General features: G+C 33.0%; 1 protein-coding gene across 1 annotated transcript in view; it reads left to right on the top strand.

Moving 5' to 3' along the window:
• Positions 1–16,422, top strand: part of LOC148610578 (rho GTPase-activating protein 39-like) — a 93,141-nt gene that overhangs the window by 989 nt on the left and 75,730 nt on the right. The window contains exon 2 of the mRNA XM_088595739.1: positions 7,992–8,093. Coding sequence (XP_088451865.1) covers positions 7,992–8,093 — 102 coding nt within the window. The remainder of the gene's footprint in view (positions 1–7,991; positions 8,094–16,422) is intronic.

Genomic DNA, 16,422 nt, shown 5'->3' with positions numbered 1-16,422 from the left:
GTAATTGTAGCTGTATTATACTCTTCAGTTATGTAAAAGCACATTTGGGTACCCCTCGATTCTGATCCATACTTTTTGGCATTGACTGATGTTAACATGTTACAAACCTTGCACATCCATTAGGACTATTGGGCAAGTTGATGCAAATTGCACTTGCCTGAAATAGATACTGGGTTGTCTTTATGTTAATTCAAGTATGATAAACCTTTTACTTGTCAGTTTTACTCATCTCAGGCAATATGACAACCTTTAATATCAGACCCAGTTTGGCAACAAGGAGTCAGTGCTGAAAGCTAATCAAAATGCATGATATTAAAAGAATTCAAACATTCCCTAAGGATTATTACATATCATAGAGTTTGAAATTTATGCCTTTACCTAGTTTATAGCAAAAATACATGAACACCATGTACTACTTAAAATGAAATATTTTTTTGGCTTTGCAACTGAGTAGGTAGGATTATCAATGTATACATGTAGTTGAATTTTGCACCTATCAGCCATCTTGGCCAGGGGTACTATGAGTGTATGTTAAAAATGAAATATTGTTTTGGTCTTGCATCTGGGTAGGTAGGATTATCAGTGTATGGCTGAATATGGCACTATCAGTCATCTTGGCCAGCGGAACTATGAGTGTATGGTAAAAATGAAATATTTTTTTACCTTGTGTCTGGGTAGGTAGGATTATCAATGTATGACTGAATTTAGCACCATCAGCCATAGAAACTATGAGAGTTTAGACTGATGAAAGATGTTATGATTTATTTCCCAATCAAACCTTTCCTTGTGTATGCCTGATTTTAGCACCATCAGCCATAGAAACTGTGAGAGACTGGTGAAAGATGTTATGATTTATTTCCCATCAAACCTTTCCTTGTGTATGATTCTTTGGACAAACAGATTTATCATTATTTTAGGTTATTACTTTAATGATGTATGCTTAACAGGTGTCTCTTGCATGTACAAATATTAGATGCAAATAGTGTAAACCTACTAATTTTCACCTTTATCATGGTCGACAGAAAAACACGAAAAATAATACCTGGGAAATTGATTTTAACACTATATAAAACTAAATATTTTTGAAGCCGTGAAAGTTAATACATTTACAGTATTTGCTTTTAAAAATTTTATTAAAAACTTCCTACCTTGTCTCACACAAAAGTGACTTAAGGAGGTAGACCTTAGGTAAGGGACACAACTCTTACAAATCATTGGAATGTTTGTATTCAGCATTTTACATCAATCTCATATAAGCATCAAAGTAACTTGGATTGATTCCATTCTGTTTCAAAGGAAAGCTTTATAGGCATTGGTGAAATTGAATATGATACAAACATATCACTGATTCCAAGAATGGTTTCCCTTACCCTAGGTCTGCCTCCTTAAAGTGACTATAGTTTTTAAGCCCTGGAAAAAAGCTGCAGTACCTGACACTTACATGTACCTGTTTCATTACATGTTAAGGTTTTACCGATATTAGACAAATTTTTTGAACATCTCGAGCTTTAAGGCATTATCCCATTGGTCTTTGTCTTTCTGATCCCTGTAGTTGTATGCATACTACTACTACGAGATAAGAGTTCGGAATTCCATTCCCCTATACTCCAAGGATGATACCAAGTTCACCAGACAACCTCTGGCATTGTTGGAGTTGTATGTAAGCTTGTATCAAGGGATAGAAATGTTGAGCTTATCAAACAGGCAAGTTTTGGTAGAACTGAAATGGACAGAATAATCAAATCTAAATAAGGTGGCCAAGTGAGCAAACTCTGTTTGACTTTGACTTGCCCCTCATGAAATTTGCCCGCCACAGGCCAGTGGGTGAGTGCTTTAACTGCTTATTTCACTCCCTCAGTATCTAGAAATTTATTACTGTATTTACAAACTATGACCTACATCTTTTTATCGTCTGCCTACTGTGATGACTATTTCTATATATAGACTATAAACGGCATTCTATTAATGCTGCTAATGAATTCCATTGATAGGATATTGATGTAGAGATCTGTTAGTATAAGTCTGTCAACATTGATAGGATATTGATGTAGAGATCTGTTAGTACCTGTCACCATTGATAGGATATTGATGTAGAGATCTGTTAATATAAGTCTGTCACCATTGATAGGATATTGATGTAGAGATCTGTTAGTATAAGTCTGTCACCATTGATAGGATATTGATGTAGAGATCTGTTAGTATAAGTCTGTCACCATTGATAGGATATTGATGTAGAGATCTGTTAGTATAAGTCTGTCACCATTGATAGGATATTGATGTAGAGATCTGTTAGTATAAGTCTGTCACCATTGATAGGATATTGATGTAGAGATCTGTTAGTATAAGTCTGTCAACATTGATAGGATATTGATGTAGAGATCTGTTAGTATAAGTCTGTCACCATTGATAGGATATTGATGTAGAGATCTGTTAGTATAAGTCTGTCACCATTGATAGGATATTGATGTAGAGATCTGTTAGTATAAGTCTGTCACCATTGATAGGATATTGATGTAGAGATCTGTTAGTATAAGTCTGTCACCATTGATAGGATATTGATGTAGAGATCTGTTAGTATAAGTCTGTCAACATTGATAGGATATTGATGTAGAGATCTGTTAGTATAAGTCTGTCAACATTGATAGGATATTGATGTAGAGATCTGTTAATATAAGTCTGTCACCATTGATAGGATATTGATGTAGAGATCTGTTAGTATAAGTCTGTCACCATTGGTAGGATATTGATGTAGAGATCTGTTAGTATCTGTCACCATTGATAGGATATTGATGTAGAGATCTGTTAGTATAAGTCTGTCACCATTGATAGGATATTGATGTAGAGATCTGTTAGTATAAGTCACCATTGATAGGATATTGATGTAGAGATCTGTTAGTATAAGTCTGTCACCATTGATAGGATATTGATGTAGAGATCTGTTAGTATAAGTCTGTCACCATTGATAGGATATTGATGTAGAGATCTGTTAGTATAAGTCTGTCAACATTGATAGGATATTGATGTAGAGATCTGTTAGTATAAGTCTGTCAACATTGATAGGATATTGATGTAGAGATCTGTTAGTATAAGTCTGTCACCATTGATAGGATATTGATGTAGAGATCTGTTAGTATAAGTCTGTCACCATTGATAGGATATTGATGTAGAGATCTGTTAGTATAAGTCTGTCACCATTGATAGGATATTGATGTAGAGATCTGTTAGTATAAGTCTGTCACCATTGATAGGATATTGATGTAGAGATCTGTTAGTATCTGTCACCATTGATAGGATATTGATGTAGAGATCTGTTAGTATAAGTCTGTCACCATTGATAGGATATTGATGTAGAGATCTGTTAGTATAAGTCTGTCACCACTGATAGGATATTGATGTAGAGATCTGTTAGTATAAGTCTGTCACCATTGATAGGATATTGATGTAGAGATCTGTTAGTATAAGTCTGTCACCATTGATAGGATATTGATGTAGAGATCTGTTAGTATAAGTCTATCACCATTGATAGGATATTGATGTAGAGATCTGTTAGTATAAGTCTGTCACCATTGATAGGATATTGATGTAGAGATCTGTTAGTATAAGTCTGTCACCATTGATAGGATATTGATGTAGAGATCTGTTAGTATAAGTCTGTCACCATTGATAGGATATTGATGTAGAGATCTGTTAGTATAAGTCTGTCACCATTGATAGGATATTGATGTAGAGATCTGTTAGTATAAGTCTGTCAACATTGGCGTTGGTCAATAACTTATTATTGTTTTGGATCTTTGACAATAAAGAAGCTATTGTTACTGTTACAGAGTGAGATTTACGATGCATTTTAGCTTAGTATACAAATTCATAAAATTTTGCCTAAATATTTTTCTTAATACTGAAGTTGCAAGAGTAATCAAGGGAACCAAGGTTATAGCAGTAATCAAAAGAATGTAATCCAGGGACAAAGACCAGACATGGAAAACAGACATACACAACAAAGAACATAGAGTAACTAAAATGCAAAATTGACATGCAGGCAGAAATCAAAGGATAGATATGCTAGGCATATGCCTCTAAAATTGGGGAAATTTATTTTTTTTTCATAGCAGGAAATGTAATTTTTTTCATAGTTTTATCTCCAAAAATGTATTTTTTTTCAAATTGCCCGATAGGACAAGGTTGATAGAATGTTAGTGTCATTGTAACCCTGGGCTGATAAAAATACAAGTTTTACAACAGTATTTTTGGTCAAAAAAAATAATTCAAAATGACCAACATACTAAAGTGCTATTTTTAAAACAGAAAACTACTATGTTACGGACCAATTGAAATTACTCAAATGTTGTACAAGATTCATATAACGAGAAAAGGTATGGTGTATATATCAAAGAGACAAATAATCCCACTAAGATGAAAATGTCAGCCCAAGGCCACTCATTGGTCTTCAATGAATGAAGGGGAAATCATACCATAGGGCAGGCTGCAGCTGGCCCTTAATGTATACTTAGTAGAAGGGTTTTGATTTAAATGCTAAAGCCTAAAAGAAGCCATGGCATGATTGTGTACCAGTATGATGTAGCAAAATTGAAAGTGCAAATGTCCGTGGGTTTCTGACAGCGAAGAGAAGAATAATTTGATCAAATTTTCTGTTTAATTCTTTTGTTCTATAAAACAACTGATGTACAGAGAACCCATTTATTCCATTGAACTTGTTAGCTAATGTCCCTTATAGATTATAGATTACTTAACTTTTATCAGATACACTCCCCCTTTATTCAGCAATTGAATAACATGCTTTTAGGTAAAAAAAATGTAACTCAACTAATGAATTCCAGCTTGATGGAGTATTGATGTTTTGGTCCACAATTCAATGTGACTTTTCCAGCACTTAAGTAATGTCAATATAAATAGAAATACAGGCTATTATTTCTGACTTGAAATATAATGCCACAGTCAACTGAGACCAAATTGGGAGTTGAGTGCTCCATTTATAGGAGGGGAGTTCCACAGGATAAAAATACAGGCTTGATTACAAAATTACATGTAATGTGTCTAATGAATTGATGGTTCTGTCACATGTAGGTCATGTTTCAAAAAGGGATCAAAAATAAATTAAAATGTTCCTGAAGCAAATGATGGACAAAAGAATCATTTTAAAAGATATGTCAATTAATTCTTGTGCAATTAATTTCTGACTCCAAATATCTAAAATTATGTAATGCACTGGTTCTATGTTGCAGTGCTCCATAAATAGGAGAAGAGTCCCTAAGGAGAAAGATACACAATGATAGGATACCATATATGTGATACCACAAGGCCTTTATGGGGTCATGTATCTAAATAGGATCATCAAAACTGCATTACTGATGCAACATTTACAATGCCAGTACAAAAAGGGTGGTAAAATGATGCCTTTTAGTTTGCTTTCATTATTTCATGGCGCCAAATACATTAACAATGCAGAGAAACTGATTATACATATTATAACAGCGTTTCAATGAGAAGTTACAGAAAATTCTGTTTGAAAAATAACAATATTGATATTTTTGTTGACTAGATGTAATCTCAAAATTAGGTCAATGGTCTTAAAAACAAAAATGTTCACAAGTTATTCCATATACAAGTATATTCAACCAAATGTTTGTCCTAACCACTTAGAAATTTTAGATTATTTGGACTGGATAGTCCTCGAAACAGGTGTACAACATTTATATGATTGGTATTTTTGTATTTGAAAATTGCTGAAGAAAGCCAAAATTTAAACTGTGTTCTATGTTAAAGTTGTGCTTTAAATTGACATGGAAGCTCAAATGAACTTTTCCAATTTTCACAATGTACAAATAAGCAATAATTTTTTATGGTTGTGGTCGTATCCAGAGTAGAAGAATTTCAAAATCACCGTATTTTTTTTTTTTTGGGGGGGTGTCTATTTTTAGAAGGTAAACCAGTTTGCAGCAAAGTCCTAATGGTGAATATTAGAGTGATGTATAGTGAAGATAACTGTTCTGAATTAGAAGCTTTTATGTGGTCATGTTTCTAAGAAAGGATCCAACCTATTATACTTATACCATAACCATCTGATGGAAGTTTTTGTGCCATTAAATCCTAAAATATCTAAATTATTTTTATTTTTTTTTCAATACTTGTGTTTTCATGTAAGATATTTTGATTAGATAACTGATAAATCAAAAGGATGGAGTTTCAGACTTCAGTAGAAGCCAATTACACTGATTCATTCTTCATTGAAATAATTGGGAAAAGTATTTTAATGATATGACATCACTATTATACTGTTTAAAGTTGTTTGCTTACTCAGAGGATGGTTGAGGCCTTATAAAACTAGTTTAAACTTTATCTCTGATTTCATACGCCTGTACATAGTCTTGAGATGTTGGCCATTAATGTGTCTTTGAATCCTTATATTACTTTTTATTTGGTTGTGAAGAATTGTTCTGTTGCCATGGATTTTATTACTATTTTTGTTCGGGCCTTTCAGAACTTAAAGGTGTGTTTACACATGTTAAAGACCTTTTTGTGATCTCTAAAGGTATTTTCTACTTTAGATTTGCCAATAGGTTATTCATTGGTACATTAGTAGAGTTTCACCATATTTGTTGTTCTTTCAGAGTAATTGTTTGTCCATCTCTGCCATTGCTCACTTACTCTTTATATCCATGTCTTTTGATTGACATTTTGAAGGTATACTGTGTCTGTCCATCTGTCCACACTTGTTATTTTAAAGATTTCAATTATATTTATTTGGTAAATGTTTTCCTTACCAATGGAAATTTCTGTTCTTTTTCATGGCTTTCCTATTTCTTCATTTTTGGGTACCAATGAAAATTTTAACTAAAACAGAGCGACAAGCATATCAATGTGCTTTAGCCAAGCATTTGTTTTTTTTAATTTACATGTACCAAGTAAGAGGGATACAATAAATTAATTTTTCTCTCACTGGTACACTGCACAAAATTATTTTTTAATATTTTTAATGCAATATGGACCTTTAAATGCTGTTTACATACAGGTATACCAGTAGTTTTCTTCAATTCAAACATACACATACATGTACATTTTTGCACATAGATCTTTTTTGCCAATTCTTTAACAGCAGTACAGATTACATTCCAATCCTCTTTATTTTTTTACTGAGACATATGCATACATATAACCCACATTTAAATAATTGAAAAAATCTCTCGTTACCAAGTTCTTGTACATGTAATTCATGCATACATTTTTACATGTAGGCCAAAGGTCTCTATTACAAATGTTCAAGCAGCTGTATAGATTACATTCCAATCTTTCAATTACACCAAAACAAGAACAGAAATTACATCTACATGTAACCCTTAAAGATCCATATATACATGTTTCACAGTGGTTAGGAAGTTGTATCTTACATTACAGCTCCTTCTGCTTTAAGTAGGGTTTTCCTGTTGTAACATGTGACTGAAATTCATCCTTTTGTCTATACAAGTAATGTATAGGGAAAATCAGATGTCATTTTGAAAATTTTTCACATGAGTCTGAGAAATAAAGTCCCCTGAATGAGTTTCAACCAATGCCTGCACAATGAAATACTTGTATGTTTGAATTGAAAACTTAGAAAAGACAAGTTTAGTATTTTGTTTAAGTGCCTTTAAGTGGCAATAAGTAGGGATGTTGATATAACATGAAAAATTGTGAATTCCTAATATGTTTGGCTTTTTTTTGTGATTTAAGATGTATTTATGAAGTTCTACTATGACACAATACGGGTTAACATGCTTCTTGTATATGATTTCTGAATGAGTATATTTTTCCTTAAAAATGTATGATTTACATTAGCTGTGAAATTTTTTTTTTTATTTTACAATCTAGACGTTTAAAAAATACCCCAAAAAATAGTTTTGCGTCTAGATGGCAAAATAAAAAAAAAATTGTTATTTTATTAGAATGTATTGTTTAATTGTTTTTTGCCTAATTCTTTCATTGCAATTTGATTTCAGATGGGAGTGGGTGGAGATTATCGAACCCCGCACCAAAGAACACATGTACGCCAATCTGACCACTGGGGAATGTGTGTGGGACCCCCCTCCTGGAGTTAAAATGTAAGTACTTTTTTTAATTTTTGTTGTTCCAGGTTTGTGGCATTAGTTGTACTTGAAGCTGACTGGTACTTGATCTGAAATCATCCCTACCACAATGCTTACTGGCACTTGATCATCCCTACCCCAATGCTTACTGGTACTTGATCATCTCTACCCTAATGCTTGCTGCTACTTGATCTGAAATCATGCCAACCCCAATGCTTACTGGTACTTGATCATCCTTACCCCAATAAAAAATTTGAAAAAAATTGATATAACAAAATTTCACATAGATTATGACCATTCATATATCTTAAAATAACATTCCATATAGATGGCCTGGATACAATGTTCAACAGAAGCCTGTGCTGCTTTACAAAGAATTGTCAGGCTATTCTTCATAGAACTTACTGCATGTAGGAAACTTTTTTGTGCTGCCCCTTTTTTTTGGGGTGGGGGAAGTGGGGACATTTCACCTTTTATCTTCTTTGGTGTAGTAATGTGTGATCATCTGTAAAAACTTTTGACAATCTTCCTTGAAGAAAATATTTGGAACAGATTTATTTTTATGTCACAAAAAAAGCAAAAAATAAAACTGATCCAAAATTTCTGTTTACATAATTTGATGCTTAAACTGTCTTTAACATCATAACAATCTCAGAGAGTTCATTGTTACCTTGTATCATATGCTATAGGATAAAACACTAAACTAAGTAGGAGTGAAGATATGTTTTGAGTATAAGCTTGTTATATCATTAGAACAATATTACATCATGCTGGGTTAAGTATTGTAGGGAAGAACAATCAAAGCTATGGCTTTTGTCATTTATTGCTTAGACATTATTTTGTAGTTTTGCTGAGTAGAAAATAAAGAGGATTTCTGATAGTTAGGGCATTTGATTAGCAAAATGGGAAAATTATTGAGCTTTGATCTTTGAGGATTGTCAATTGTATGTGTTTTTTTCATCCCACCCTGAAAATGGTGAACTAAATAATTTGAATGACATGCTAGACCCATGGATGGCCTTTACCTGACTATTTTCATTTGGTGAGGTTGTTTTCTATTTGACATATTCACCATATCCATTTTCATTAATTGTTCTAGGAGTTCCGATTTTAATGACCCTTGAAATCTTAATTCCAAATGAAATCAGAATTAGTCTATTGAAGACCGATTGTTTAAGGACTTATGCCAAGTCAGATTCTCCATAAACAATAGACATAATGAAAACTTACTGGTAAATCCTGAAAATAGAACTTGCATTTACCAAGAATAAAATTAATTTTTCAAATGGACATTTTTATAAACTGCAGAGGATGAGTAGACGGTCTTGGACTTTTCCAAGATTCAAAGCAATGGTCCACTTGAGGAAAATCTTCAGCTCACAATTATGTCAATTAAAAGGGTTAAAGGTCAAAGATCCAGGTAAATGAAATTTAGAAATTCCTCAGTGAGAACTTGAGGGCCCTGGACCTTTGACCAACACCATTATGAATCCATGCAGACGGTGTTAACCTGATGAATTTTTTTTTAAACATATGCAAACTTTACTTTTGTTTCATGAAAGTCAAATTAGAACTTTGGGATACATGTACATATTATTTACATGCAGTTATCAGCAGTCATAAATTATTGCATGTTCACTGAATGTATTGATATTTCTGTTTGCCTACGAGGGTATATGCTTAGGATTGACACAATTCTTTATTATTTCTGCAGCAGGTTACATAATATTCTGAATTAATATGCCTATTCAACTATGAAAGATGGAAGAGAATTGATATGCTGTTTTTATCATGTCAGGGCAAAATTCCCAATTGAGAGAGTTACAAATTATGCAATGAATGGGGATTTGAAGAAAAAAGTATTTCATTTTCATTGAAAATCATTAAATGATGCCTGAGAAACTGTAGCAGGAAACAGCACAGATTTACAACAAGGTGCTATTTTCGTTTCTGAACTTTTACAAATTCCGAAACATTGAATAATCGGCATTATGCCATTTGCTAATCAATAGCAGTGGTTGTATCAGAAGAAGTCTATAAATACCAATCCAGAAACATTTTCGATTAATTTGTTCATAATAGACAAGGCATGTTGAAAATGTACTACAAGATTAGATGAGACAGTTGCTCTGATTTTAGAAAAAAATGTACAATGGTAGTACTTCATCATTAAAAACTCCTGTGGTGTTTTCAAAATTATAAGATTATAATATCTATGGTAAAAGGCAATTGTTCCTTATTAATTTTTATTATTTCAACAGCCCCACCTATCCTAAGAATCAGTTTTAATTTCATTTCATTCCTCGAGAATGAATCTATTTGAGTTAGACTTGGTTTGCACTATATAGCCACATTTGTTATTCATTCCTCGAGAATGAATCTTTTTGAGTTTAACACTTTATAGTCACATTTGATGACTCAATGTTACTCAATTCATGTGATAATCTTAGGTTGTTCTTCATGTACAGCAACTCACATGTGTGGCACATTTGGCGGCGTAGATCTGAAACCTTTCATATTCAGATGCGTATTCAGGCCGGGGCGTGGCGGGCATGCACCCCCTAAAATATGCAAAGCATGGCTTGTCAGGTTGAAACTTTAATTTCTTGCAAATTTTACCACAAAAGATATCTAATTGCACCCACTCTAGAAGAATGTATCAAAAATTTAACCTAAAAACATTTTAACTGTGCACACACCTCACCCCCCAAATCTAAAATCCTGGATCCGCCCCTGATATTTGATGAGGGTTCCTTTCATCTTGGATATACAAAAGAAGACATTTGAAATCTTAAAATGTTTAAGTAATTAATTCTTCAAGTTATGCTACAAAACTATTTTGCATTGTGGCTTACAGCGAATACATTAATGATGTTCAGGAATTACAGTTGGTCATCTTTCGATTAAATAACAATCACCCAATGAATTTCCTGATATAGTTTACTTGACAAATGAGACTGTCTGATTGAAAGTTGACATGTCTAGTAATACTGTCTGGGGCAGTTCATCTAGCAATTGTTATTTAATCAATAGTAGATGACCTCTATCCCCTGAACAACATTATTATATGCGCTATAATAGTGCCATCTTAGCTCAAGTTTTTTTGGGGGTAAGCAAAGAGTAAGTACAAGAAGTTTATGGCATCAGCATCTGTACACTAATTAAAAACAAGGTGTTATTATCATTTTGCATTGACATGCAGAGAAAATATTTCTATTATATTCTTTGTCTTTTTTCATCAACTTCACATGTTCCTTTGTTTGTGAGCATTGTTGGCTGCTGTGACCTTTTGACAATGACCTTTGACCTTTGTTCATTGTATGATTCTTGCATATACAGAATCAAAGACTTTCTTTAGCTATAGATAACATTTTCATTGATGTCATAACAAAAATGTTTGGCATTTATTTTCTTTGAAATCTGATTTTCTGATTTCTGTTGACCTTGTGGATAGAAAAATTTCCATTGATTTGCTCTTTTGACATTCTTGCTGTGAGAAACAATGCTTGACAACATGTTACTTCTCTTTGAAGAGAAAATTTCTCATTCCTGCATTTAAAGGCCTTTGTGACATTCTGGCATATGTAAAGAGATTGACTGCATGTGTATCATTGAAATGGATATCCATATTTCTATTAAATTACTTTGTCAAGTTATAGAATTTCTTGCTCTTGTCATTTTGGCTTATGTGAAACAAGATTACATAGACTTCTAATTCCTGTGCATTCCAGTAGTTTGGTTACTTGCATTGTTGGATGCAACTCCAGTAAAGTGGAGAGGCTTCTCGTGATTGAGAATGAATCCCAGTAAAGTGGAAAGGCCTCTCATGATTGAGAATGAATCCCAGTAAAGTGGAGAGGCTTCTCGTGATTGAGAATGAATCCCAGTAAAGTGGAAAGGCCTCTCATGATTGAGAATGAATCCCAGTAAGGTGGGGAAGCTTCTCATGATTGAGAATGAATCCCAGTCCTTACTGTTTTTTTTTCCCTTAAACTTGTAAGCAAATGCACATTGCAATCAATGAACCTATTTAAGAAGTTTAACCTGGGGTAAGGGACACAACTCTTACAAATCATTGTAATGTTTGTATTCAGCATTTTTATATCAATCTCATGTAAGCATCAAAATAACTTGGATTGATTTCATTCTGTTTCAAATGAAAACTTCATAGGCTTTGGTGAAATTGAATATGATACCATCATATCACTGATTCCAAGAGTTGTTTTCCTTACCCTTGATCTACCTCCTTAGCTACATCGTTATTTAAATTACCCTTGTAGTAGATTACAGTTCCGTCAACACATTTCTTGTATAAAATCATGAAAGTACATAAGTTCATACTTAAAAGTATTTTTATCTTTGAACTCAGGGAAGTAATTTATTAGTACCTCTTTTACCTCCTCTAATGAGATGGATGAGTAAATATAAGATATTGCCTGTCATAACTACCTCATGGATGGGGTTGTGAAAGACTGTTAATTAATTTTCCTCAAGGTGTTAACAGTCTTCAACATCTGTTGTTCTGAATTGTGTTTAATTAGCACAAAATTTTGGGAATGTTCTTTGTTTTGGGCTTTCTGGTATTTCACTTGGAACTGTCCAATGGCCACTTTTATTATTCCAATTCCAATGAGTTTGGATTTTAGGGATATTTTATTACTGTGGTCTGTTCATCCTTCTGAAACATTCTTATCAATCACTCTTTGATGAGTTTTGTATTTTGTTATCAAGAAGTGTATTGATTTTCAAGGTCATAGTCAGAGGTCAGGTCAAAATCACATTGGGACTGTTAATAAATTTATTAATGGGCTTGTATTAACATTTTTAATGATTTTTTTTACCAACTTGAAACATACATGTATTTTATTCTGAGGACAGTTTATTTATATCACAATCTATCTCAAAGTCAAATGTCAAAGGTTACTGGGTCAGTGTGCAATTAGTATGCAATCAAATTGGGAACATGAATGAAAGTAAAAGCTTCAATATTCACTTTTTTCATTCATATAGTGTGTTGATATTTAGTCCTGCCTATTTTACTCAAGTTTTCTTACCTCTAGGGAAGATTTTTTACAACTGGAATGGAGGACTTCTTACAACTTGTACTGGAAATTTCTTACATTTTGTAGGAGAACTAGTAGAGAAGATGGTTAAAAAATCCATATTTTTGGTAGCCCACTTTGAAATAAAGGGGCATTAAGTTGGCCCATGCTAATTTCAAACCAAATAAAGCCTAGAAAAGAAACCTGTTGCTTTACAGAACTAAATGAAGTTTAAGCTAAGTGATTTGTACCTAATGACCCCAACCACCATCCTTCTGAGAAAAACAGCAGCCTATTTCATTTCTCTTTTGTTAATTAAGTGAATCAAGACATAAAAACACATGATAAGAGGGAATCCCATCTGGCAGAGAAACACTGTCTACAGGGCAAACCCACACATTTGTCTGTGGAACTCTTCAATAATGGAGGTACATTAACTGTCTGGGAAGTTTATTGATTAGCTAAAAAATAAGCAGGATTTTGATAAGTTAATTAAGTTTTTATTGCAGGTTAATGTTTACAACCAGTTCTGCAAGTGTTGGATGATTATGATGCAATTTGTAGGAAGAAAAACATGGCTTGTTCTTTTTCAACTTGGTTGATAATATTTAGATTTATTTTGTTTGTTTTTCATTATCTTCCTTTTGAAAGATAGATTTTTTTTTAATTGAAAATAGTTATGGTGGCTTAATTTAAGATTCCAGTTAAATCATTATGATAATGATATCTGTTAAGATTTTTGTCCAAAAAAAAAGGTGGCTGCTGCTAAGTACACTTACCCTCTTGAAGTGACATAATGAATGGTGTACATGTAGTTCCAAAATTGTCTTTCGAATACATGTACAAATTGAATTGATATCTTTTATCATGGAAGTTGATAGCCCTTGAATAATAATAAAACCACTGTAGTTGTTTAATGGCTGTTGAACTTGATTGGTCAGAATACAAAGTGATCCTCATTTACAGCATTCTAATTTTAATGTAATTCCAGCCAGTAACATAATTAACTTAAGAATGTCTTGATTAAATGAAAACTATCTGATGAAAAACTGGACATTGAACAAGGATATTTTAACTTCCTGTCATTTTATAAATTTTCTTTATCTTAGTTTGATAGAAAGTTTATTGCCCAGTTAACAATCTAATGAAGTTCCTCAGGTACAAACATAATTGTCATTTAATGGGTTGGGTAGTCTAATTCTATCCCCTGAAGTTAGCCATGTTACTTGCTGTAAAATTAGCTCCTCAGTTGCTGTCTTCCAATTTGGACAAAGAAATATAGTTGAAGTTGTAGTATTGTGTATATTATTAAAACCCCATTCTAATGGCACTATGTATGACCTTCAGTCTGTCTGTCCATTACACTTTCTGTACCAGATTCCTCAGCTTTTGTTGGAGGGAATCCTGAGAAATTTAGTACATGTGTATTGCTTTTGCTTGGTGTCCACTTTCCAGGTTCCTTGCTTATCTACTCTTTCCAGGTTCCTCGCTTATCTTCTCTTTCCAGGTTCCTGGCTTATCTAAGAAATGGTTGAGTGGGTGTATTTTTAGCACTATGTAACTTGCAACATTTTGTTACTTTACCCTTCAAGAATTATGGCTCTTTTTTCACTTTGAAAATTTTGAATGGGTTGGGGGGATCTATAATCACAAGAACAGACTCCCCTTCAATAGTTATATAAAGTTTGATGAAATAATACTGTCTGCAATTTGACTAATGCAATGTTCTTTCAAATACTTTATAACTTTTATATTATTCACAAGAGACCAAAAAACTTATTTACAAATGTATTTCACATTCATCATGAAAATTATTATCAAGATTAATATTTGAAAAACATGAATATGGTATAGCTTCTAAAGAATTCAAAGTTTGAAACCTATATACAAATATTAGATTATTTTGACCTGGTCCATGCTCACAGTTTTTAGTGGAGTCCAAGTTGCTCATTTGCTTTTGTTACTTTGTATGTATGATTTTAGTTACTTTATGTTCTTTGTTTTGTATGTCTGTTTTCCATGTCTGGTCTTTGTCCCTTGATTACATTCTTTTGATTACCACTATAACCTTGGTTCCCTCGATTACTCTTTGAATCATCTGTGTGAAGAAGGGCAACATTTTGTTTATCATAAGATCAGAATTTTGACATAATTGATTGAAATTTTATGCCTGGTTTTATGATGGCAGCCATCCTTTACATGATGAGATGATTTTGAATCATCAGTCAGTGCTTTCAGCAGCATTTCTTTAATGACAGTTATAGCCTGAATTTTGGAAGGAAAATTGATTCAGGTGCTATGCTGTGGTTACCTTGTACTGCATGGTTACATGGTATTAAGTAGTTATGTAATGTTATTACTGTTAAAATATTTGGGGCTGAGAGACCTGCCTAAACAGCACCTCTTTTCATTCTGAAGGAATATTTGGTTTAAACAGGTTCAAAACTCATTTAAATCACTTCATTGCTTTTTAGAGGGTTTAGTTAAGACAGGTTTCAAGTTTGTACCAAACCTGACATAAATAGGTACATGTAGGTGGATACACATGTAATTCCCTGCTCTTATGTTATATGGTACATACTGATTGTCATTCTGTCTGTCTGTCTACCTGACTGTGAGGTTTTCAACACATATTTACTGTTTACTGAAACCAGGTAGCTTTCACCTGATTTACTGTTTCCGTATGCAGGTACTTTAACCATGTTATTTCCACAGTTGGTTTATTTCACTTTTGTTTTCATTTTTAGAAAAGTGCAAGTTCTTGACAATTTATTTTCCTAACATTAACAAGATAAATTGTGGAAAGGACAATTAATTTGTTAGAATTTCTAACAAATTAGTTTCATAACTGTTCTCACAATATTTATGAAAATTAATTGCCAACTAGATCTGAAGGATTATAGTACATGTATAGGAGGGTCTTTGTTCTATTTTTATAGTACATGTATCAGAACAGGAATGGTTTGTTTTTACAGTACATGTATGATAGCAAGGGTATTCTTTTATACCCCCACTAAAGGTGTGATGGGTATAATGGAATCATCTTGTCTGTCTGTCTGACCATCCATCTGAATTTCTTAGCATATATCTCAGCTCCTGATGCATGGATTGATTTAAAATTTGGTCTGTTACTTTATATAGATGGGGGGCATACATTGTAAGCAATTTTTAGTGCTACTGTGAAAGTACTTTTATTCATTGATACCAATTTTCGTGGATTAGGGAAAAAGCACAAATTTGTGGATTCTTGAATTCCTGGTTTTGAGACTCATTTTACACATTCAAGGGAATCTCCTTTTTGT

The sequence above is a fragment of the Perna viridis genome, chromosome 8 (genome assembly GCF_037379345.1).
Source record: "Perna viridis isolate PV_CMFRI_1.1 ecotype Kerala chromosome 8, ASM3737934v1, whole genome shotgun sequence".
NCBI classification, from domain to species: domain Eukaryota; kingdom Metazoa; phylum Mollusca; class Bivalvia; order Mytilida; family Mytilidae; genus Perna; species Perna viridis.
This window is presented reverse-complemented; position numbering and strand designations above follow the sequence as displayed.